Source organism: Taeniopygia guttata, chromosome 8, assembly GCF_048771995.1.
Source record: "Taeniopygia guttata chromosome 8, bTaeGut7.mat, whole genome shotgun sequence".
NCBI lineage: Eukaryota > Metazoa > Chordata > Aves > Passeriformes > Estrildidae > Taeniopygia > Taeniopygia guttata.
Window position 1 is genome coordinate 16,866,289 of NC_133033.1, and position 22,981 is coordinate 16,889,269.

General features: G+C 37.6%; 1 protein-coding gene across 3 annotated transcripts in view; it reads right to left on the minus strand.

The window, feature by feature from the left end:
* BCAR3 (BCAR3 adaptor protein, NSP family member) overlaps positions 1 to 22,981 on the minus strand; it is a 95,225-nt gene that overhangs the window by 43,938 nt on the left and 28,306 nt on the right. For 2 of the 3 annotated variants that reach the window (XM_030279179.4, XM_072932509.1), the window contains exons 5-7: positions 22,841 to 22,955; positions 21,359 to 21,473; positions 3,813 to 4,137 (exon numbers count right to left, since the gene is read on the minus strand). In XM_030279179.4, coding sequence (XP_030135039.4) covers positions 3,813 to 4,137; positions 21,359 to 21,473; positions 22,841 to 22,927 — 527 coding nt within the window. In that variant the 5' untranslated portion in view covers positions 22,928 to 22,955. Of the gene's footprint in view, positions 1 to 3,812; positions 4,138 to 10,311; positions 10,710 to 21,358; positions 21,474 to 22,840; positions 22,956 to 22,981 lie in introns of those variants that run through there. The other variant, XM_012575185.5, reaches the window with a different exon arrangement.

Genomic DNA, 22,981 nt, shown 5'->3' on the forward strand with positions numbered 1-22,981 from the left:
CTAAAGGCTTTAAAAAAGGCATGTAACTCTACAAACTGCACAAAAAATTAATAAACGTCTTTCTAAGAAATTGTGCCTAGCTTTGATTTTATTGCTGTGTTAAACTGTCCATCCTATAACTGACATTAAGTTCTTTCAAAGCATCATGGCCATCAACAGCATCAACTTTGTGCAAATCCAGATCCTATTTCTGACCACTTAACAATTTACAATTTCACACTAGAGCTGTTATTAAACTGAATTTCACTTGATTTTGTAACAAATACTGTTTATTTCAACCAGAATACAGGCTATTTGCAGGAAATAGAGTACTGAGAAATGAGTATCTTTTCTCTCCTTCACTGTCTTTTAACTGATTGTGAAGATCACATCTTTATTAGCCTGACTCACTGACAACACAATGTTGAACCCATCACACCACCAGAATGAGAGGACAAGAGGAGATGGCCTCAAGCTTCACCAAGGGAGCTTTAGATTATTAATAATATATTTATTAATATTTTTTCCCACTGAAAGGGTTGTAAAATATTGTAAAAGACTGCCCAGAGAACTGGTGGAGTTACCATCCCCGAAAGTGTTCAGTGTTTGGATATGGCACTTGAGGACATCATTTAGTGGTGAATGTGGCAGTGATGAGTTTAGGAACAGAAAATACTACAGCTGTCGCTGACAGACAGTCCAAGAAGCAATCACTTGTTCTGCTCTCTCTTGCAATCACACTGCCTCATGAAACAGAGAGCATGGTATCAGTAATGGAATCTAGTTTTGCTCTGGGATATTTGCATGTCTTTGCTCTATTCCATCTTCTTAATAACATCTCAGAAATTCCTTGCATCTCTACAATGAGATAACATTAAAGTATGTTTATATCAGAGCCAGTACCAGACCCACAGAGATAACTACTGTGCTAACCCAAGACTACCTGAGTACTGCTGACATCCAGCTGAAATGGCAGAGATTGTCAAAACAGGCCTCTGACAGCTGTCTTTATCACCACACTCAAACTTACTGCGACAGTGATAATTCTGCATTGCTTTTAGGTCCTGTTTATTTGAGGGACATTTGGCTGCATTGATGAAAAAGCATGAAAATGCCACAGGTCTGCTAAACTGTAATGTCACTCATGAGGGACCATAATAATCTGAATGCAGTGGAAATTTTGGGTTTACTGATGGCAGCCATGTGACACAGGCCAAAAAAAAAAAAAAAGCTACTGGTTCTAGCAACAGATGGGAATTTGAATAATTTTCCTTTTAGTAAATGTGTCAATACAAAGGAGAGCTAAATAAAGATAACCCATGAACTAGGTCAAAGGGAAATTACAATTAAGCTTTATTTAGGTTTAATTATCAATATCAGATAATAAAGAACATTACACACAAGCAGCTCTAGTTTTACATGCTAAAATGAGAATTCCCTTTTAAAAGTGAAATTCTTCACTTTCAAGAGTGAATTATTTTTTAGCTAATAAAACTACCTTTCAAGAGCTCAGCTGATCCTAACTCTGGCCATTTAATTATTTCCAAGAGACTCTAAAACTCAGATGCCAGCTTTCTCAAGAAGGAAAATTTTTTTCCTTCTTGAACTAACTAACTAGCAGAGATGTACATTCACAAACCAAAAAGAGAATGCATTCCTATTGCACTGACTATTGAGAAGATAATTTCTCCAAGTTATCAGAAATGTGTATATGTTCTTTATTTCTTCATATTTCACAGAAATATGTGAAATATGTTCTTTAGGTTAGAATTAATCAAACAATGACATGACTGAGCCACAGTTCAAAATACTCATATCCATGTGCACATAAACATTGCAATCCTAATGACTATTAGTTCTGGCCCACTGGCATCAAACACAGCACTTAGTTTGAACAGTGCATCATGATAATGTTTCATTAAAATGTGTTTTTGAAATGTTCGGTTTTGTAAACAGCATTATAGCAATGAAAGACTGATATCCTCCTGACTGCAGAATATTCTTGTAATACTACATGATTTCACAAATTCCTACACTGAAGTAAAAGGGTTTTTTTCACAAAAATATATATTGGGACCAGATAATTTCAGTGTGAGTGTAAGCATTAGAATGCATAACTTAGCACATATGGAAAACTGCTTAACACATGAAAATCAGATTTTCTCTCAATTTTCCTTTAAAGTAAAGTAATGAAAAGTGCAATGTAATTGCAAGAAGATTCAAGAAGTGATGTATTTGCTGACTGCCGAGTTTGTATTGGCTTCTGCTCTAACACAACTGTGCAGTCAGGTCATGGAGCAGAACATGTAATGATTTATTGTAAAAATTAAAGAAACCAATTGTTAGAAGTTGTTACCATAGCATTCAGAGTGTGTTTTAGCAAAGTAATTGAAAGATCAAACATGAACAGCATTTGGCGCTGTGACTCAATAGACACAAATTCTATTCACAGACTGCACTAATAACACCCTTTGAATCTCTTTATTAATTCAAAAGCATTGTTTTAATTCTGACCAGGCAGACCTTGCTGACATTTTCTTCTCAAGCATTCTGCTTGTACTCTGAGTGGTTGTGCACTGAAGCGTTCTTTTTAAGACAAGGTTATATGCATAAGACATCTAGTAGGATTTGGTCTCTCAAGAAAATCATGTTTATTAACGGCTCTTGAAAAAGAAGATATAAAATATAACTTCAGTGTGTATCACCATATTCTTTCCATGGCAACACCCCAGGCTGCTGGCTTTCTCTAAAAGTATGTAAATAAAAGAAGCAAATGGTGTTTAAAAGGCAGTTCATGTAGGCAGGTACAGCTCAGAGAAGTACTAAACCCACTTAGGTCCATTCTTCTTTTAAAATGAATGGGGTATAGAGAAGAAAATCTTTTTAGGTGAGAAGAAAGCTTGATCCCATAAAGCACAAGCAAAAAGTCTAAGAAAACCACTCTACACACACAACCTTACCTAATTAGAACTCTTTTTTGCTCACAAGACTTGAAAACCAAAAAACCACAGTGATAGACAAAGCAAGGCTGTAAATCGTAATTCAGAACTTAAAATTTGGGTATCTTTTCTCAGCCTTTAACTCCATCAGCCAAGCAACCAATATTCTCTCATTTCTGTCTTTAACTGATCCACTGCATTACACTGAATTTTTCTTGTGTTAGCAGGTAATTTTTTCCCATTTTATAGAACTCAATATCAAAAAAAAAAAAAAGGACATATACAAAATTAATTACCTTTTTTAAGCAATGAAATATCAGTGATGATAATAGCTTTCCAAAAAAAAAAGGCTAGCTATAAGAGTATGGGTCTTTCTTAAGAGTTTTGCATATATTAACACAAAGTCAGGCAGGAATAATAAACAGGGATAATTTGTCATTAACTCAGTGTACCTTGGGTTCTACCAAGTTTTCATGAAGAAGGCTTAGCTTGAGATTTGAGGCACCTGATACACCACTCTCCTTTTCCTCAGCCCTCCTTCCATATTGCATTGAATACAAATCAAAACCAAGTTTGAACAGTTATGACTTCTTGTTTAAAATTGCTCTGTTACAGCAATGCAAAGGATCATATCAAAGCAATTCAGTAAATGAAACAAATTAATTCATAGGAATAGTACACACAATATTATACCTTTTAAACATGCAAAGGCAAGACAGTCATTAAAAATTATGTAGGTCTTCCATTGAGACAGAAATTGAATACTAGGAGAAAACCTAATTATTTATAGTAAACTAAGTTATCTGTACCTATGACTGGGCCTTTAGAGGCCTAGAAGAATATGTAATAATCCCTATGTGACTAACATGTGTAAGTTAGGGTTTTACAACATACCTGGCATGGAGTTCGCTGCTCTTCCCATTGTCTGGAGGGTACTCTTCTATAACGTCCTGTACAAAAGGTGGCTGCTGCCATGCTCTGGTGTAAGGCAATGCTCCCACGTGGCTAAACATATCACAAGACCTAGAGGGAATTGTTCCCTTCTTCTTCCTGGGCAGAGTGCCATGGATAGAGATGCCTTGGAAGGAGTTTGAATGATGCTCAATTGGTGAAGGTTTTGTGGTCAAAAGGTCCATGGAAGAAGCTAATGAGAACTGGTGGTTCACTGGGCTGTTTCTGGGAAGACTTGAAAATTTTCCTGCAGCTATCATTTTTGGTTCTGGAAAAACAAAACCAAGATTTCTTACTGTATATCAATCATCAAAGTCCTTACTTAAAGGAAGTTAAGTAGCATGAATAACAAAGGTCTCTGAAACTGAACTTTTGCTTTGCATTGAGGCAGTCAGATACCTCAAGACCCAGTCATGCTGCTGCCAATGCACATCAAGCACACATGTATGTAACTTTATACATGTTAAAAGTCACAACCAAAAACAACCAGTCTGGACAAATATGCAAAACCAGGCTGTGAACAATTCCCCATTTTAATCCACTAAGTTCCTATTTTTTGGTTTTTCACATCCTTTGTAGACTCAGACATCAATCTGAATCACTGACAACAAGCAAGGTTTTCAGAATATTTGTCAAAAAATAAAGGGCACTACAGCTTGGTTTGGAAGAATATGTTTTTAAACCCAGTAGTTGGCACACTGTGAGGAAAAACCTGTTGCTAAGGAGTCTTGCTCAAGTAATAAATCTAGCAGATAACTGGTCACATATTTCTAACAGGCTGTAAACTAAACGGCTCTACCCAAGAGATAAGGGCAGGAGCAGATTACTGGAATTCTCTTCTTCAGTATGCCCAGCCTGCTGGCTCAAATTGCTGTTGACACAGAGATTTGCATAGCTGTCAGTCTCTGGTACAATCAATTGCAGTTTGCCATACAGTACAGGTTTTTCTGTTCGCGTGAGCAAAAAGCTTAGTGAGACAAACCCTTCAGGCTCATTAACGAATTACAGTTCTCTTCATCAAAAAATGCTGCCCTGTGCTCAGTGTTGTATTGCAGAAGACAGACTGCTGCCTTATCCTATGCGGTTGTATCAGCCTGCAAAAGCCACTCTATGGAACATACCACGAGACCTAAAGGGCAACCAGCCCTGTATTATTTAACCTAGCTGTGAGCCAGGTGCTTCCCATAGAAACTGGAACAGCCACAGATGCTGCAGAGATTGATATGAACTCAGAAAGCAGAAGTGCTTCTGGAAATAACAGTTATGGACAGGGGGAATCTGTTCTGACCTCAGTCAAGTTCCATACTGAAAAATAAGATGAGCACCCTGGAAATCAGCTGCTCACAGCTGCACAAGAATTCCTCCTGTTTAGGGGAATGCACAGGTGTTGCAAGGAAAACAGAGGTGCCTCTACAGTCCTCCCACTCCATTCTCCAGCCTTAGCATCACAGCTACTATCAAAATGTTTCTGCACTGAAGCTACTGTTACTTCTAGTCAGAGGTTATTATACATTGTATATTGAGGCTTACTTTTACAGTAATGCTAAAGCTGATATCAAAAAATGTAAAAATTCTGCTTTTTCCTGTCAGCTGCACTGCAGAGATTTACCAGCTGGATAAGGTTTTCAGACTTCAACAACAAATCCCTTCCCAATTCTCCTGTATTGAAAGTCCTACAATAAATACTTAGTAAATATTTTTTTTTTTTTTACTCTTCAATTGCCAAGCCTCTGTCAGAGCACAGGTACTATGCACTATAGTAAAAAAGTTTTTGGAAATACCACTTCTGCCTAGGGAGAATCTGTTTGACTCTGGTCACATCTCTTGATGAAAACAGTAGAAAAGATCTGAGGTGTTAGCAAACAACTGACATTTTTTGTCATGCAGATCCAAATAAAATACAAAATCCTAATGAAACCAAAATACAGTCTCACAAAAATTCAGCCATAAATTATTACACTGATGTGAAATACTATATCATCTCTCCATTTAGGATGTGGTTGAAGAACACAGTTTCTACTAATTGGCAAGTACTGAAAATATCACACAGTTATTTTCACAATAATTCCTGTAAAGTTAATTTTGCATTACAGCTGTTCTAAGCAAAATTACTGGTCCAAAGATACAAAGATCTAAAATGCAAATGCTTACTACAAACCTGCAATCTCCTCTAGCTGAAGCAAACTGACTGACCTTGTTTCTTGTAAATTCAGCTTCATTATTAAAACAGAATGATATAAATTACCTCCAGCAACTGGGGGAAAAAAAGTCTTCTTATAATTCACACAATCATTTGAAACTCAACTTTGTGTACTCACTGTAGAAAAGCAAGAAACACTGTTTATGGAGTCTGAAAAACTGGAAACTAGCTGGCTCATATTGTACAAATCTTGTTCTCCTTTCAGGGCCTGCTAAGAGTCTGTATTTAATTGTTATAGTTTCTTATTGGTTTATATAAAAAACACCCCCAAACCTCTGAATTCCAACTGGATTCGTTCAGATTATCCAGTGAAAGAGTTTTCCTTTGCCTTTCCTGCAAGGTTTCCATGGCTATGCTGAAATAGAACACATTATCTGCAAGCAGGTGTGAAACCCAAGCTGTTATTAATGTAAACAGAGAAAGCTTTGGTTTAATAGCTGATGAGTCCACAGTAGGCTTACTATGACATGAAATTTTCAATTCACTCTCCCAACCCAATCACAAGGTAATTCTTACAGCAACCCAGTAGGTTTTCAATCCAACGGAGTTTTCAACAAATGACCCCCTGATGTACAGCATTTTCCATCTCACCCCTACTCCTAAGAAGTCCTTAAGAATCAAAACCAAACTTCCAGAGTTGACCTAATCACTGCTTTTTTTCAATGTGACTTACATTTTCAATGTGACTTTACATTTCAATGTGACTTACTCATGTGACTTACAAATTCAATACTTAATCCTCAAATTCATACCTGAGTACTGTTTTGAGGATTCAAGGTAGGGTTTCACAGTTAGTACAGAAGTACCTACATTCAAGAACTTGCAATACACGTCGCCACAAGTATGTGTGCAGCTTTGATAATATTTCTAACAGTCCTCCCTACAAAACCTCTTCAAAAAACTCTCAAAAAATCCCAAACAAACAGAAACCCTCATAAAACAAACCCCAAACAAATAAAAAACCCAACCCAAACAAAAGAACCCAAACAAAACTGAGAACAGCAGGTCTGCTAGCTTCCACCACACATTTATCTGCTTGCTCATGTGCTGCTGTACTATATATTTTTCATAAATATTAACAGAGAACTACAACAATCATTTTGGCAACAAAAGTCCCACCAAACCATCAATCCAGTTTTCTTGTATTGAATATAAACACTGGAAACTGGAAGCCTCTTCAGCTGAAGACTCTGGAATGTCTCAAATACTTTAGTATATGATTCAAAGAATGTTTGACTTTACCAGATATAGAAGCCCTGAAATTTTTACTCCCTAAGAGACAGTCTGCCTTGAACATTGGCCATTATGCAGTTAACAATAGAAATTATAGAAATTGTAACAGAACAATGGCTCAAAAGGAACTGAAATTTAATTGTATGCATTCCTATTTGTCAAAATGCAGCAACTAACAGAACATTTTGGAAATCATGCAAATTTAGCTAGGTGCAAACAAGATGGACTCGTGCCAATATAATGTTAAAAATGGCAAATGAATTTGTATTTATACGTAGAACGGTACTTCTCTTTCTTCAGTTTGTAATTTGGAAGAATGTATGGGAACAGAATTGTTAGAAGTCACATTGTGAATACAGAGAAGTTGCAAGCATGACATGTTTTCTGTAAGGTAACTTCTGAATGGTTCTAGCTTTTTGTTATGAATGAGGGTGAGCAAATACAACTGAAGCGGCATCTCAGCATCTCATTTACGATTAACAGTAGGAGATTGGACATACAATAAAATATGTATCTGGTGGACAAGTCCAAACAGCTGGGATTTAGTTTCTTCACATGATTGCTCAAGACAAAAATAACCATGAACAATGAAACAAATAACTTTCAGTTCCCTAAAACAACACACTAAATATCCTTCTGCTTCTTCCATCTTTGGATTACAAATCAAATTTTTCTGGCTCAGCTTGTACTCATGAAATCTTTCTGATGTTCAGACAATCTGAGGAAGGGTTCTGATGGTTCATTCAGAATGACTCATGTATAGGATCAAGTGCCCCTTCCATACAACAATGTAATACAACCAATGGCAGTGGCTTCTACATTTTTGTTTCAATATATTGGAAGAAGAGAAGTGAAGGCAAGGGAAATCTTGAGTTCAGTCTCAGATATACATGAATGGCATAGCAAACAGTCCAAGGCTGTATATACTCATGCTAGGGGAAACCTCATAAAAAGAAACAGAAAAAAAAATTCAGAATCCCAAATTAAACTCTCAAGCTATTTCAAAACTCAGAGCTATATTTAAATCAGTTTTGGACATTAAAATACCCACATTTTTCTCACAGCCTTACTGACCTGGCATTTGGGTGATTCTTTTCAAGATCAAAATCACTGGAGTTTATACCTGGTGCTATTGTATCACCAATCTTTACCATTATACAGGCTATGAAGCTAAGAGGGCTTGAACATGGTTTATGATATTTAGCTGAATGTTCTTGGGTATTTAAAAGATAGAGCCAACTTCTGTAAAAACTCTACTTACTTTTGCCACATCAAACCTGCCCACAAATTCATCCCACCCATCTCCCATCGCTTCCTTGGAATCAGCAACAATAAATTTCAACAAGTGGAAGATCCATTACCCTTTATTTCCTGGTTAAGTTACTTGGCATATCTGCATGCATTATGCAGATGTGCACAGGAAAAAAAAAAGGAAGTGAACATCCTTAAGGGTGAAGAAAGTCAAGGTCAGGACAAAAAGGCAGATGAGTTTCCCCAGATTTCTATTTTGTGTATGTAATAAGAGAGTATGGGAAAAAGAAAAAGCATGACAAAAAAGCCTCTAAAGTTAACATACCATAGGAATAAATACAATCAAAACTGTAGCCATTACAAATTCCAAGTGGATTTCACGTTGTCTCCCAAGAAGCAGTGTAGCATTCTTCATTATTGTAACAAAAAAGGTTTTCTGCTCTCCAAAATAGCTTGGAAGCAGCTTTCTGCAACCTGTACTTTCTGCTTTTGTGATGAAAAAAAGAAACTGATGCAGTAGCTTGTCTAGCACACATGTCATAAGACTTTGAGAAAAATATTAAGGTTCAAGAACCTACAGCCTGTTATGATACAGAGACATAGACTGAGAAAGTACATGCAGTAGTTCAAAGGCTTTAAGCTACTATCAGAAAAAAACATGAGTCTGTCAAACATCAAACATCCCCACAAGATTAGTCAGGTCACTGCTTCCAAAGGGTCTTGAAGTGCTATCACAATGTTCATGCTCTCCTTCTCTCTCTTTATATATATGCCACACAATTTCCACCCTCCCCCCATACATCCTTGAACTGTATATTTAAAATGCTATTTTTAACTATTATTCTGATGCAACAGCAAACACATAGCCCAGAATAAATTATTTTTGAAATATCTTTTTTCTTTTTTTTCAAGATAAGAGAAATAGAGAAATCCCATACTTCTCTTTGTGAATTTTCACATGTAGAATGCCTTCATATCTATAAAAAAAATGCCATGAAAAAGTGATCACTGAAGATGATTCAATAATAAGTACAGCCTTCTTCATTTGGCCATGAAATTATCTTTGAAACGCAAGTGCTCAGTCAGTTAGCTCAGTAATCCTGAACAATATGAAACCTTGACTTGAAATAAACCTTCTCTCCCCATTTTGCTGGCAGAAACAGAGAACTTTACCAAGGTTACAGACAATCTAAGGTTTTTTTTTTTAGTCAATGCTTCAAAAATACCACCTTTTGTTCCTTCTCTGGTAAAGGAAGCAATTTATTTTGACTACTCCTCTGTTCCCACAAAAAAACCCCAAAAAAACAAAAAAAACCCAGCCCACTTAACTGAAAGACCTTTTCAGCATTACTATTTCAAACTAACATTGCCTTTCAGAAATCACAAATTCGGACGGAAAGAAGTGCTTTTGTGCCCTCTCCTCTTCAGAAGACAGAAAAAAAAAAAAAAGGGTTTCTTTTCTCTCTACTCAGAGACTCAGAGAAGTATCTTGAGCACACACTAGCGTTTTACACTTATTTAACAGCTTTCCATGGGATCAATTCAATTCCCACAAAACCTAAGCACTTGTATCCAACGTCTCGGTAGTCCCTGTCACAGCTATGGCATTTCCAGCAGCCCGCAGGCCAGCCCGGGCAGCCCTGCCCTGCTGCCGCTGCCCCAGAGCGGTGCGGGGACACGGGGACACCCGCACACACTCACACACAAAGCCAACTCCGCATCCTCTGCCCGAGGGGTGAACGCTGTCCCCGCAGTTACCGGCTCTGATCACTGCTGCTTCTCTCCAGGCTTTCTGCGGATCGGCTGGAGCGTCTGTCCCGGCCAAGCGACCTCCCGGCAGCGAGTGCCGCCCGGGCCCCTCCCTCGGGGCCGCGGAAGCGGAGCGGGCAGCCCGGCAGCCGGGAGGGGTGGCGGAGACCGGACCCCAAGCACAGCGGTGCGGAGCGCTCCAGAAAACGAGCCGGGACGTTCTGGGCAGAGCCCAAGGTCTGGCCGTGCCGCGGCAGGAGCGGCGCGTAGCCAGCACCAGCCCGCCCCAAAGAAGCGCAGTTCGCGATTACTTAAGGGTGACTCAACCTGAGCCTTCCACGAGCGCCTTTATCGCTCGCTGCCCGGTCGGCGACAGCCCGGCCCCGGTCCGTGCCTCTCCCGCCTCCCGCAGGAGCCCCTGGCGGGCGCCCCTCACCTGGGCCGGAGGCGGCTCCGGGCGCTGCGCAGCCCCGGGCGCTGCGTTTGGGCTCCGGCCACACCCTCCGGGCCGCCCAGGCTGAGTCCTGCCGAGCCCCCAGCGCAGCAGCCCCCCGCAGGCCGTGACCTCCCGATGCCCTTTTCCCGTAGATTTAACAACCTGGCCTCCATAATTTCGTCTCTCAAATTAGCACTACAGCAAAAATCAACAGGTCGCTAAACCCACCCTGTTCACGGACGATTCCGAGCCTATTACGTACTTTACACACACAATTTACTTGCGCTGGTAGGCACCCCCCTCATCCTACCAAGTCGGGTGAAGTTATTTGTGCAACAGGTTGGTGGGATAAAACGCATCTTCTACAACAAAGGGTCAAAATAGGTGTACAGAATCGGGAGCTACTGACAGAACTGATGGTCACCTACCCTCCTTTTGTAAAGTATACTTTCAAAACAATGAGATAACACAACCTTCATTTTCAACTAATTATCTCGAGCACCTTCAGCTGTACCATTGATTCAGCCACAGGGCTTTTGCTTTAGCACAAATCAAGACACACTCAGTTGACTTTTAAAGCACTGTCTCTATGTCTCTTTCCCATTGGCTCAGTCCTTCAGGCTGCCTGGCCAACATATCTCTGGTTTTACCACAGTTATTCCAGCTCTTTCAATTTCAATTTCCATTGTATCAGAATTAATAAGATTTCATTTTTCAATTATCCTATTTTCATTAGCTTTCCAGAGGAACATGCTTTTCTGCCTAACCAGATATTTAATTGATTTTGACATTAAGAATTTGATCCCTATTGGTTGTATGGTGGTTCTGTTTTGGGAGTTCCTCTTCATGCACTATTTTTATTTCCCTCTAATGTTCAATCCTTTCATTCTCTTTCTCCATGTTTACCAGTACTAGCTTTAATAAATTGTTTCTGATGTATCTACTTCAGAGCCAGATTACATAATGTTGCTGAAGTTGTGGTCCTAAGATATCTAAATGATAAATGCAATTAAGGATCAGATTATTTATGTTCCAGGACCTCTACATATTACCAAGCCAATAATAAAAAATAAATTAAATTCTGCTGTTCTCACACTAAACAAGTTAAACATCTGATAGTGACAGCAGCAGGATTAAAATTCCACATGATGTCTAACCACACTGACATCTCTGGGTACTGGGTAGAATTAGGACATCTACCTCTCCATAATTTGGCATTTTACACATTGTCCATAAAACTAAATTTTGCAATCTCAGCTAACTGAAATATCTCACAGCAACTGATTTTTTATTTTTAATGAAGCAATTCAAACCAGAAAAAACACTGAACCTTCATTTGAAAGCTGCTGAAGTTCATTGGGAGATGAAAATTCTTGGGAAAGTCTAGGAATTTTCATATATATTAGTAGAATCGTTGCATAAGAAAGCTCAAATAAAATGAAGTTTAGTGTAAAATAAGAGTAAGGAAAATAAAGGCAGACAGTAGTGCTCCAATATTCACTAAGGGACAGAGACAGAAGATTAGAACATTAAATTTATCAAGTAAGGTAAAGGAAGCTCAGTAGCATTTCTGACTGGTGTTCCCCTTCCCATAGCAACACCAGTTTCTTAAGGCAGGCACGAGCAATAGGGAAGCATTATCAGTGTTGGTGTTGCCATACACCTTTTACAACAACTTCCAAAACAGAAAAGTTGCGGTAAATATGAAACACAACAGCTTTCAAAAAGATCCATTCACTGGTGCTGGAACATAAGTCACTACTTGTGGCATGCTGACAGACAGACTTCTATATTTTTCTCTCCACAAATTACAAAAAATTATAGCACCCTATGGACACTGAACAGAGCCTTGAAGTTAAGATATAAATTCAACTAATTTCACATAAAACAAGGCTTAACTGCACACCAAAACCTCACTCTGTTCTTTTGTCAATTGTTTTTCCCCAAATGCTTTGTCATTTGAGCTACTGATAAACTAGGAAAACTACCAAATCTTGCCGGGCTGATGGCACTCTGCATTTGTCTTGCTGGTTGTGAAAAGTATTGAGGATAGAGAGGTACCAGAAACATTTCAGGCACAGTAGCAGTTTCTAGAACTTCACTGGTGAGAGTAACAATCTGTGGAGATTTCCCATAGAATATTCCATTTATAATCTTTCTTCAAAATATACTTGAGAGAGGGAGGGGAAAGGAACCAAAGAACACCAGACTGTGATCTCATGTTGGACACCAAAATGCCTCACCAATATGTCCAGTGCAAGAAAAATGGCATTAGTGTGAGAATACAGAAAGAGGAGTTGTGATACGTGGATTCCACATTCAGTTCTAATATTCTGACCCACCTATTTCCTGTATGACATATACTAACATTTTTGTAACATACATCACAATGGTAGTTATTTTTTACAGGGAAGACTGTATATATAACATATATATTTTTTCAGAAGGAAGACTATCAGGTTATCAAGTGGAAGATGCTACAGAAGTGCAAACTATTATTTTCCTCATTGTATAAAGGAAAATTTCTTGTTTCTGTATCTAGACCACATGTTCCACAGTTCAGGTAAAAGACATTTCAAACCATGCCAAAAACTCTGATCCGTTAGCACATAACATGGTCTCTACTGGCTGATTCTAATCAGTCAGGAAATTTTTAGGCACTGTAGTTACAGAGGAAGTAGTGTCATGCTTGTCATTTTTTTAATGACTAAGAACCAGAAAAGGGGCAGTAACTTCCTTAGGAGCATGACTATGTACTAAGTAATGGACTGTACCTGGGCAGGCCTTCCTAAACTGTGATTACTCTTACTTGCATGAGTCATTACATTCTTTTCCTAAAGTTTTATTTTGTCTTCAGGTGAAATTGAAAATTGGTCTTTGTCTTCATGTTTAACAATTTACACAACCCATCCTTGCACATACTTGATGCAAAGCTGTTAAAGAGAATTTGCCTACAGGATGCAAGAAGGAAAAATTCAGAGGACTGCCTGCAATAGCTCCACTGGTTGCAAGTTCCTTCAGTGTAAACTAGATTAGATTCACCATTGCAAAGCTTTTGTTGTTTTGATAATTCCTATCTACTTTGGAAATGAGTTCACTGAGCTGTGGGATGAAGTCTGGAAGCATCAATGTCCTGAAAGGAGCACAGCACCTCTGTCAAGCCCTCCCCATCAGCATTCCATTTTAACCTGCCATACCCCCGAGCCGTCTGTTTATCTATATGGGATCATGCTGCCTGTGCATCACCTTGCCACAGACAGTAGAACTGGAGCATTGTGCTTTGCGACACCAACCTGAGGGAGGCTGAGAAAGCAGCAGTGTGCTGGCCATTGCTGGGGCCTTCCATGGCCACCCTTGACTTCTGCTTTCTGAAGGAGGGGAGTATGTACAGGTGAATCTTTTCACCTGCAAAGACACCCAGAAAAGCATCTAACTGAACAGATTAGTGAGGAGGAACACAACTGGGACACAGGTGCCAAGACCTGTGCTGCTATAGCTTGCATACTTTAATTATGACAAGAGTTAGTATAACAGTACTTGCCAGTTCTTGAGACCATTTTCAAATGTGCTTGGCTTACAGAAACAGAGGAAACAATGGGACACAAGAAGTGAATTCATTGGAAAATTTCAAATTGTCCTTAAATGTCAGAATTCCAGTCTTCCTCAAATAGCCAGGAGAAAATGCATTTACTTTAAAAGTACTGTTCTGCAGCTGCAGTGATAAAATGCAGAAGTAACTACACATGATGAGGACACGACATGTGTGGATTGCTCACACAGCAGTTCATGTAGATTCCCTGATAAACAAAAGTCAAAACAAGTTGCTACTATAGACTTATCTTAGAATAAAAAGAACCCAAATAAACAAAATACTTCACTCAAGCCTCAACTCCCCACAGATGCCACATAAAAAAGTCATGATCATAGCTAGCTAAATAATTTCCTATTTGGCTAGGAAATTATTTGCTGATAATTTTCAAGTTAGTCAAAAACATCAGGGCGAATAAAAATGACAATATGAACTGAAAAATGCTCCAGCACTTGGAATCTAACAATATTAATTTTGAAAACTATGAGCTACGGCAACTATGCTTTCTAATATCCTCCCTGGCTGCCAACTGAAACTGAGGCAAGTTTAGTCAGCACCTATCCTGATGTCCATAATAAAATTACCAATATGATCCCTTGCTATTTGATCTGTCTTAGGTCTGGAGAAATAAGGTCCTTCAGAACTTCCCAAGACGTTACCTGTTAAGAGCTGGTGTTCAGAAACCTTGCAATCCCCACCCTCAGAAAATCTTGTAAGCACACATGTCCCATAGCTGATCATTCTACAAAAAATGTAGTACAGCAAGAGGGTTTGAAGGGTTATATAAACTCAGCCATTGTCGGATATAATACAAGAAATATATAATCTTGAACAAAAAATAATTAGTATTTAAAAAGTTATTAAAAATAAATCACACAGATTCTGTGGCAATAATATGTTGTGTCCCTTTCCCCCTCGTTCAATTTGGTATTGAAAATCATGTGAAGCAACTTGTGCTGGTATTGATTAGACAGACTTGTTTCAAAAGTTCAAAATACACTGGTAAAATGGCACTAAATCCCATTTTCTTTTATTGACTAGTTTTGGTAAATGATACCTTAAACTGGAAAGAAGCTGGACAAGGTCTTGTGGGTCCCTTTTTACCAGAGGGTCTATTTTCCTCTCTTTGCTTTTAGCAGCGGTAGAACTGTTTCTGGGGATCTAAGACTTCTTGAAAGTTTATGTTTCTCCATGTTTCTGTAAAAAAGTCTCAAATACAGGGGAATTACCAGCCTCTCTTTGCGTATGACAGATGGTTTTCATGTTGAACATAACTGATGTAGAGGCAGGGATAAACAGAGTATGAGAAAGCACCAGTAAGCAAAATTGGAACTTTCAGTAGATGAAATGATACTGCCAGAGGTGTTTGTTAACAACTCTGTAACAGCATTTACATTGCTGACTTTCTCAGAGAAACTCCAAATCCTTGTGCCTCTCAGTGAGAGCAAAACAGACCACACAGGTAGCAATGCCACCTCTATCATTCAGATCAAAGCATTCAAAGCAGCTTCCTCTCCCTCTGTTGGCAAAGTTACCAGCCTGCTTTAGCACGAGGTTGGAATCTGACAGGTTGACACTACATACCAGTGCCCCAAAGCACTCTGGCTGCATTTGTAATGTTTCAAAGAGCAAAAGCTCAAGAATGTATAGAAGGACTTTATCTGAGAGTGACGAAGGCAAGATATTTGCAGTTGACAATGCCAAACCAGTCATGGCTTTGTGCTAACTGTAATGGTCATCTAATAAAAACACAGGAAAGAGTGCCTCAGTTATTTTACACCTTTTTTGAAGATAGACTTCTCTATTTATATTATCCCAAGCACAATTCAGGCCCTGTAGTGCTTGCTCAGGTTTCTTCTTAATACCACAGAACTTAGGCCTTCCATGTAATGACAAGAAAGCACTTCATTTTTAACTTCATACTATTGCAACATGGCAAGAAATACAACATAGGCAGAAACAGTTATATAAGAATTTAAATGCAAAATCTAAAAGCAGAATGTTATGGAATATTAATTGCATTCAATCTAATTCAGGTTTTGCATATTGTTTTATATGTACCAACAATAAATTATGTCAATGCATATATTTTATTTAAATGCAGTAAGACTGGAGTTATTTGTATGATAAAGAGTCATCATAGATCTAAACCTATATCCTATTGAAACTCCCTGCATAAGAAAACCTCTACAAAACAAAAAGGAAATATTCTTTATACATTTTGCCTCTCAGAGAAAAACACTCCAAGATGTTAATGAAATCACATGAGGCCATAAAATGCTATTATTTGGAATTCATCTCAGTAAAAGAAGTTATTGGAAAAACAAAGGTCTAGCTCTTAGAGCACCTCCTTAAAAATATTTTGCACTTAGCTTTCTCTATTTCTTTCCACTCATAACCCAACCAGTGATACACAGAAACATACATCACAAATACACGCAAATGTATACAAATATTTTAGTGGTGAAATTATACTAAATTTTCAAATATAATGCTGTACTTAAATTCATATCTCTAAAGGGAAAAAAAAAAGAAATATCTTTCATGTCTGGCAATATGCAAGGCCTTTTTTTCATTGTATCAAAATAGACATTTTAATTTATATCTTTACATTTCCCTCTCTACAGGTACCATTTCTGCTGAACTGAAGGAGCTGGTCACATAATGGTGCGTTTCCTCCAACACATTTGAAGCATGATTATTCATTTACTATGGGTCATAAGAAATTAGAATAGAATCCCACTCTTACAGACTGTGGCACGCTATGGTAAATAAGATGAAATACAACAAACATAAAACAATATAGTTAAATAACAATCTGGCCCAATCCCCACATAGCATAACTTCTGCTTTAGTTGTATTAGAGGATACTGAGAAAACCCTGGTTCTTCCAGAATCACTAGCATACAAGTACTGGGTGGTGGCTTTCAGGATGTGTCCTGAAATGCCTGTCTTCAATGCCTCATACTCAGGGAAGGAAGACCTTTTAACTAATACAGGAGTCAGATTGCACCTGATTTGTCACCATTTTTTGTCATACCACAAGAAACTTCTTCTAGAAGAGGATATGTAATTTCCTGGCTTTTCTAAGATGCCACACAAGTGTTTCAAAAAGGTACTAGATAGCAACTGAGAACATTCCTGTAAGCATAGCCCCATATTTTTTGCTTTTCTTAGAAGTGCTAGTACCCAATTTTTGGATGCATCTTGATTCCACACTGTAACAAGCCCAGGCATGTAGCAGGCCTCACCCCTACAATTTCCCTGGAACAGAAAACAAAAAGTACATCCCAAAGGAGTCACAGCACATGATGAGTACACAAATGGATACTGGTGCAGACGGCAGGACATCAAGATCCGCAATGTGCTACAGTGCACGTCAAAAGGTAAAGTCAAGATACAGGAAAAAATATTGTGGAATGAATATTTATGTTGTTTCTTATTCATACCTTTTTGAAATGTTTTGTTAGAGTAAATGCTTAGAGACTGAGAAAGTATTCTAAGAAACCATCACTATGGATTGCTGTGTTCCTTTGTGTTTTCACTTGTCATCTACTTTTGTCAGTAGCTGATCCTGGAGAAACTATGGGCTAGACTCTACACAGCCACATGTTCTTCTGTTGGGAACAGGGGGAGGAAATATGTTTAAAATGGAACAGGGGTAGGAAGTATGTTTAGAACTGGTAATGATTTTGCACTTAGAAAATCTTCAGAAACTGGAAACACTTTTCAACTTGTATACTTTGATTTGCAAGGAAATGAAATGTAGTGGTAAATCCTAAGCAAATATTACAGATCATCAAGATTTAGAGAAAAAAACAAATGCTTTCTTGAAATTTGTAATGCTGCATACAAAAGAAGAGATTAAATATTCCAGAACAATCACAGCTTTAGCTTTTAGGCCTAAATTAATTCCACCAGCTGACAGTGTTTGCTAAGAGATCTGTCAGGAAGTCAGCCATCCTGGTATATCTCTACAATCAACAAAAAATATAGATACATACAAAAGGCAGTGAACTGAATTATCTGCTGAATTAATCTGTCTCTTCAATAGTAGAGGGAGCAGATTTACTTGCCTCCCACTTAACACCTTCAGCTGTGGTTTCAGTTTGGGCTGCAGGGCTCTTTCAGCCATTAGGGCTCAGCTGTGCTGCGTCTTCCACGGCCATTCAGACTCTTGGGAGTGTTTGTGCAGCTGAACAACTGGGGCTTGGGGACTTGATGTGGATGGAGAGGGGAGGAAAAAAGGTTGTTTTCAGCTGGACATATTTCCTAATGGGTTCAACATGAAGCTGCAGAATAGTTTTACAGACAACGAAAGGAATGATAGAGAGATGGGGAAAAGCAGCTAAGGAAAGATGAAAAGGACACAGACTGCTTAGGGTGGCATTTTGGAAACTCAGTTTCAATTACACTCAAGAGTCAACAGTACAGCAGCATTTAAGTTTTCTGATACAGATCCAAAATATCAGAGCCCCATTATTGAAATCACTGATCCACTATTAAATTTATTCTGCTAGGCTGAAGTGGTGTAACAATTTTGAATATTTATTTTCCTACTGATTAGCTAATGCCACTCAAAAAATCAATTGTCTTACTCACTTCCCTATCACTGACTGCCATAAAGATGGCATAAAAGCATCAAGCCAGTGAACTTCGTATTGTGTACTCTGCCTAATTCAATAGATATGTGATCATGTGCACATGTTTCATCCAGCTCTAATGTGTTGCTGGGCATTATGTCAATGGACAGATCTTGGTATTAATTACTGTGGAAACACAGCCCAGGTAGCTAGAGTCAGACAGAATGAATCCAAATCTAATCCAAATGTACGGAGACATGTCCTGTTCAAACTAGTTTCAGAATCAAGATATTTTAGAAAACAGAAAATGTTTTCACAAATACTCCCAAAACTTAATGTCACTTTCAACCCTGTGCAAATGCTTACTTATTAAAGTGACTTATCACTTGAAGCACTCTCTGGAAACTGTTGAACCAGCACCAAACACAATGCTGTTGTTTAGAGCTCAAAGTAACAGCAAACAGAGAAGATAGCCTTTGCTCTGATCCAGTAAGCACATTAGTAGGACATTAGCATTTATTTACAAGGATAGGAAATTTAAGAAGTTTTCTGTAATATCAGACTACAGTAAAGTTCAGTGCTGGAAAACAAGCATTTTAGTGTAACTGATTAGGCACTTCATTCCTAGACACAGCATTTTGTCAAAGACAGACACAAAACAAAACCGTGTCATAATAGGCTGGAGACCAGATAACAACCACTAGTCCCTCCTGTGAAAACAAACCAGTCTGCACTCATGTATGACTGACTGAACTGATCTGTTTTCAACCTTTCCAGAAATCCTTAATACAATAGGCAAAGCTATTGAGGATGTAAATATCGTAGTGTAAACAGAACATGCAGAGTAATGTGTCAGTATTTTTTTCAAGCGTGTAATTCAATTATACATTTAATTATCATTAGCCAAAAGACACCAGTGAATTGATCAAGATAAATGCCATAAAAATATGAACCAGCACTAATTTTACTAGAATTTAGCTTAAAGAGTTCTAGCCAAAAGAAAAAAAACATAAAAAGGCATCCTGCTGTCACTTTGCAAAATCTGTGTCTGGAGGAAAAACGAAAGTATTCACACACCATTTTAAAAAGAAAATGTTTGACTCAAATTCATATTCACTGAAGTCATCAGCAATACATCAAGATTTGATGTAGACTCAACATACCTGAAGATGAAAAATCATGAGTTGGAACATTCTGGTGAGCTGAATTAAATGTTGCATAACTATCTACAAATCAATTTACCATGTCAATGACAGTTTGAAAAGTGTAGTTTCCCCCTGAAAAACACTGCTACATTGACAACTGTAATACATTCCACACTTCAGTACCTGAAAAGATTACGAAACACAGTCCCAATGCACACAAAACCAGATACCAATTGAAACACATCCAGTTTCACTGCAATCATCAACTGAAATAATTTCCTAATCTGTTCACAGTAGCAGTTACAAAAACATCATATTTACATCTATATTTTAAGACAGTCAAACCTATGAGCTGTAGAAGCTGTGAAATTATTAAATCAATATTGAACTTGTCAGAAAACATCGAGGAAATACAGTGACCTACTTGTACACAATCAGTTCTAGTTCCTTCTGAGAACTTCAGTAGCTGAACACATTTTTATGAATAATCAATTTCTACACCTGGTCCAAAAGTCTTATCTTGACCAAGAGAATGTAGCAACAGGACTGTTAGTGAAGTAACTGTTTCACATTAAATTTATAAAAGCATTGGTCAGTGATCTGAAGAATTATTGGACAGAATGCATAATACTTGTATCTCATCATCTTGTGAACAATTCTCAAATACCCAGTACAAGTCGTAGTTGAATAACTATATCCTTCCACTCAGACTAGAATGTCTTACAGGACTTGTTCCAACTCTCATGAATTTGAGTTTAATTTTGATACTGAGTTGATAAAAACAGCAAATGATGCAGTGATCAAGTCTTAATTCATGGCAAAGTCCCTAATGGAAAAGAAGAGTCAGAACTGTACAAGCACTCATCCTTTCCTTGGTAGGGATGAGGTGGGATGTACACAAATTAGCTTGGTTCAGATCTTCTGATATGATCTATCCAAATAAGGAAGATATTTGTGACATAGACTTCCATCAATTATGGCGCGTTAACATGAATGTGTTTTATTAAGATGAAGACTGTGAGAGCAATAGAAACCAAAATAAAAGTGAAGCCTTTTCTAAATGACAATTTTATAAAAAATACAGGATATACTATTTTGTAAATCCATGCCAAAATATGAATGCTTGATTTTTGTTAAACTAATGTTTAACAAAGCCTCTTATTGTCTGAGTCCCCCAGTGATCTGCATTCAGAGCAGTATCCCAGGCTGAATCAAGGTTTGTGTTTATCATCCTTTGTGACAGAGAAGCTCAGGTTGCCTTTGCACATTCCTGTGTCTTTAGGAGACAACACAGAACTCTTACCTCTCTTTTGTTTTACCTCCTGAAGCAGCAGGATATTGGAAATGAGGTATGTTCGGTGGCCTTGATTCTCAATTCCCAGTTTTCTAAGATCAACTTCCGTAAGATGGAATAAGTCCTGTAGCAAATGCCAGAGTAAGGACAATATTATACTATTAATACAGGAGAATTCAAATATCTTTCAGATATGTTAGCTGTTTCTGGTTCCATATGTTACCTAACAGCAAATGTAAGTATATTTATATTTTATATGGAGGTTCCTTGTCATGATAAGGTATGTCATTGTAGGAATGAGATATTTTTCTTTTAAAACATTAATTCCTTGTCTCTCAGTTTTTTCTCAAAACAACTCTGGTCAGCTTAGCTGGAGAGTTCTTAAAAAATATGACCCATTTTAGTAAAAAAAAAAAAGGAAGATAAATCTCAGCATGAATTGATAGGAATAATGATTTTAGAAAGGAAGATTTTGTACAATGGAGAGGATATTCACTTTAATAATAGATAACATAAGCTGTGATACTGTTTTGAAGAACAAGAATTTCCATATAATGCACTTGAGTAATCAAACCTGAACTGTTCTCTTTAGTCCACTTTCTCTCTGAGAACTCATTACTATTTTACTTTCAAAATAAACTGCTGAGTAGCTCCAGACATTATTTATAAGGCAGTACAGAATTTCAATTTGATGTTCGTTTGTAAGTGGGCACAAAACTTAATTTGATGATGAAAACTTTCAGAGCAAATAGAGGATATAATAAAATGCATTTCTTTATATTTTTACTGTTCTGTATTTTCACTGTAAATAAGATAAAGAGAGGTATATAGAATGTACAGTATTTTGTTACTAGCAAGTCGTTACTGAAAGTGGCTTTTTCTAATGGGGATTTGCAATTCAGACGTCAAAACAAAAAATGAGATTGATTCATTGTGTAAATAAGAAGACAATTGACAAAAAAATTCTAGTGTGAACTGCTATTTCTGAAACTTTATTGTAATTTAAAAATCTTTCTTTCAAACTAAAACCACTTCAAAATCCTGACATTATTTGCTTTAGACTGAATAGTACTCAAATTACTGAAAGCCTCAATTTCTTAGGTCACTAATACTGTTTTAAAAGAAAAAAAAGTTGGTACTAATGTTGAATTCACATGTCAGTAGAAATGATTTTTCAGCTTTGGCAACAGATAGATGGTCCCACTGCTTGTCTCAAAAATCCAACATACTTCTCACAAATCCCAAAATCATCCTCCAAGCAAAACAACAAAGGACTGCAAATGCAATATGCGTGCTCTTCAAACTCCAGCAAAAAATTCGTAAGAAGGAAGACAGCTAAGATTGTTGATAACTCCAGTACTGAACAGCAGATGCTTAGGGTAACACCATAGAAGCTTTTATAGACACATCTTGGTTGGGCTTTTTTTAGTAGCTTTAAAGATATTACTTAACATTTTCTCAAGAATTTTATTGAGAAAGGACAATTCTCACCTCTATACCATCATATTGTTCAAAGAGTGTGCAATATTCTGCAAGACCAAGCTGAGTCAGCCAGTTAGAAATAGGTAGATACTTCATTATCTATTCCTTTGCAATGCCTATGACTCTGAAAAACAAAACCAAATTTCAAAT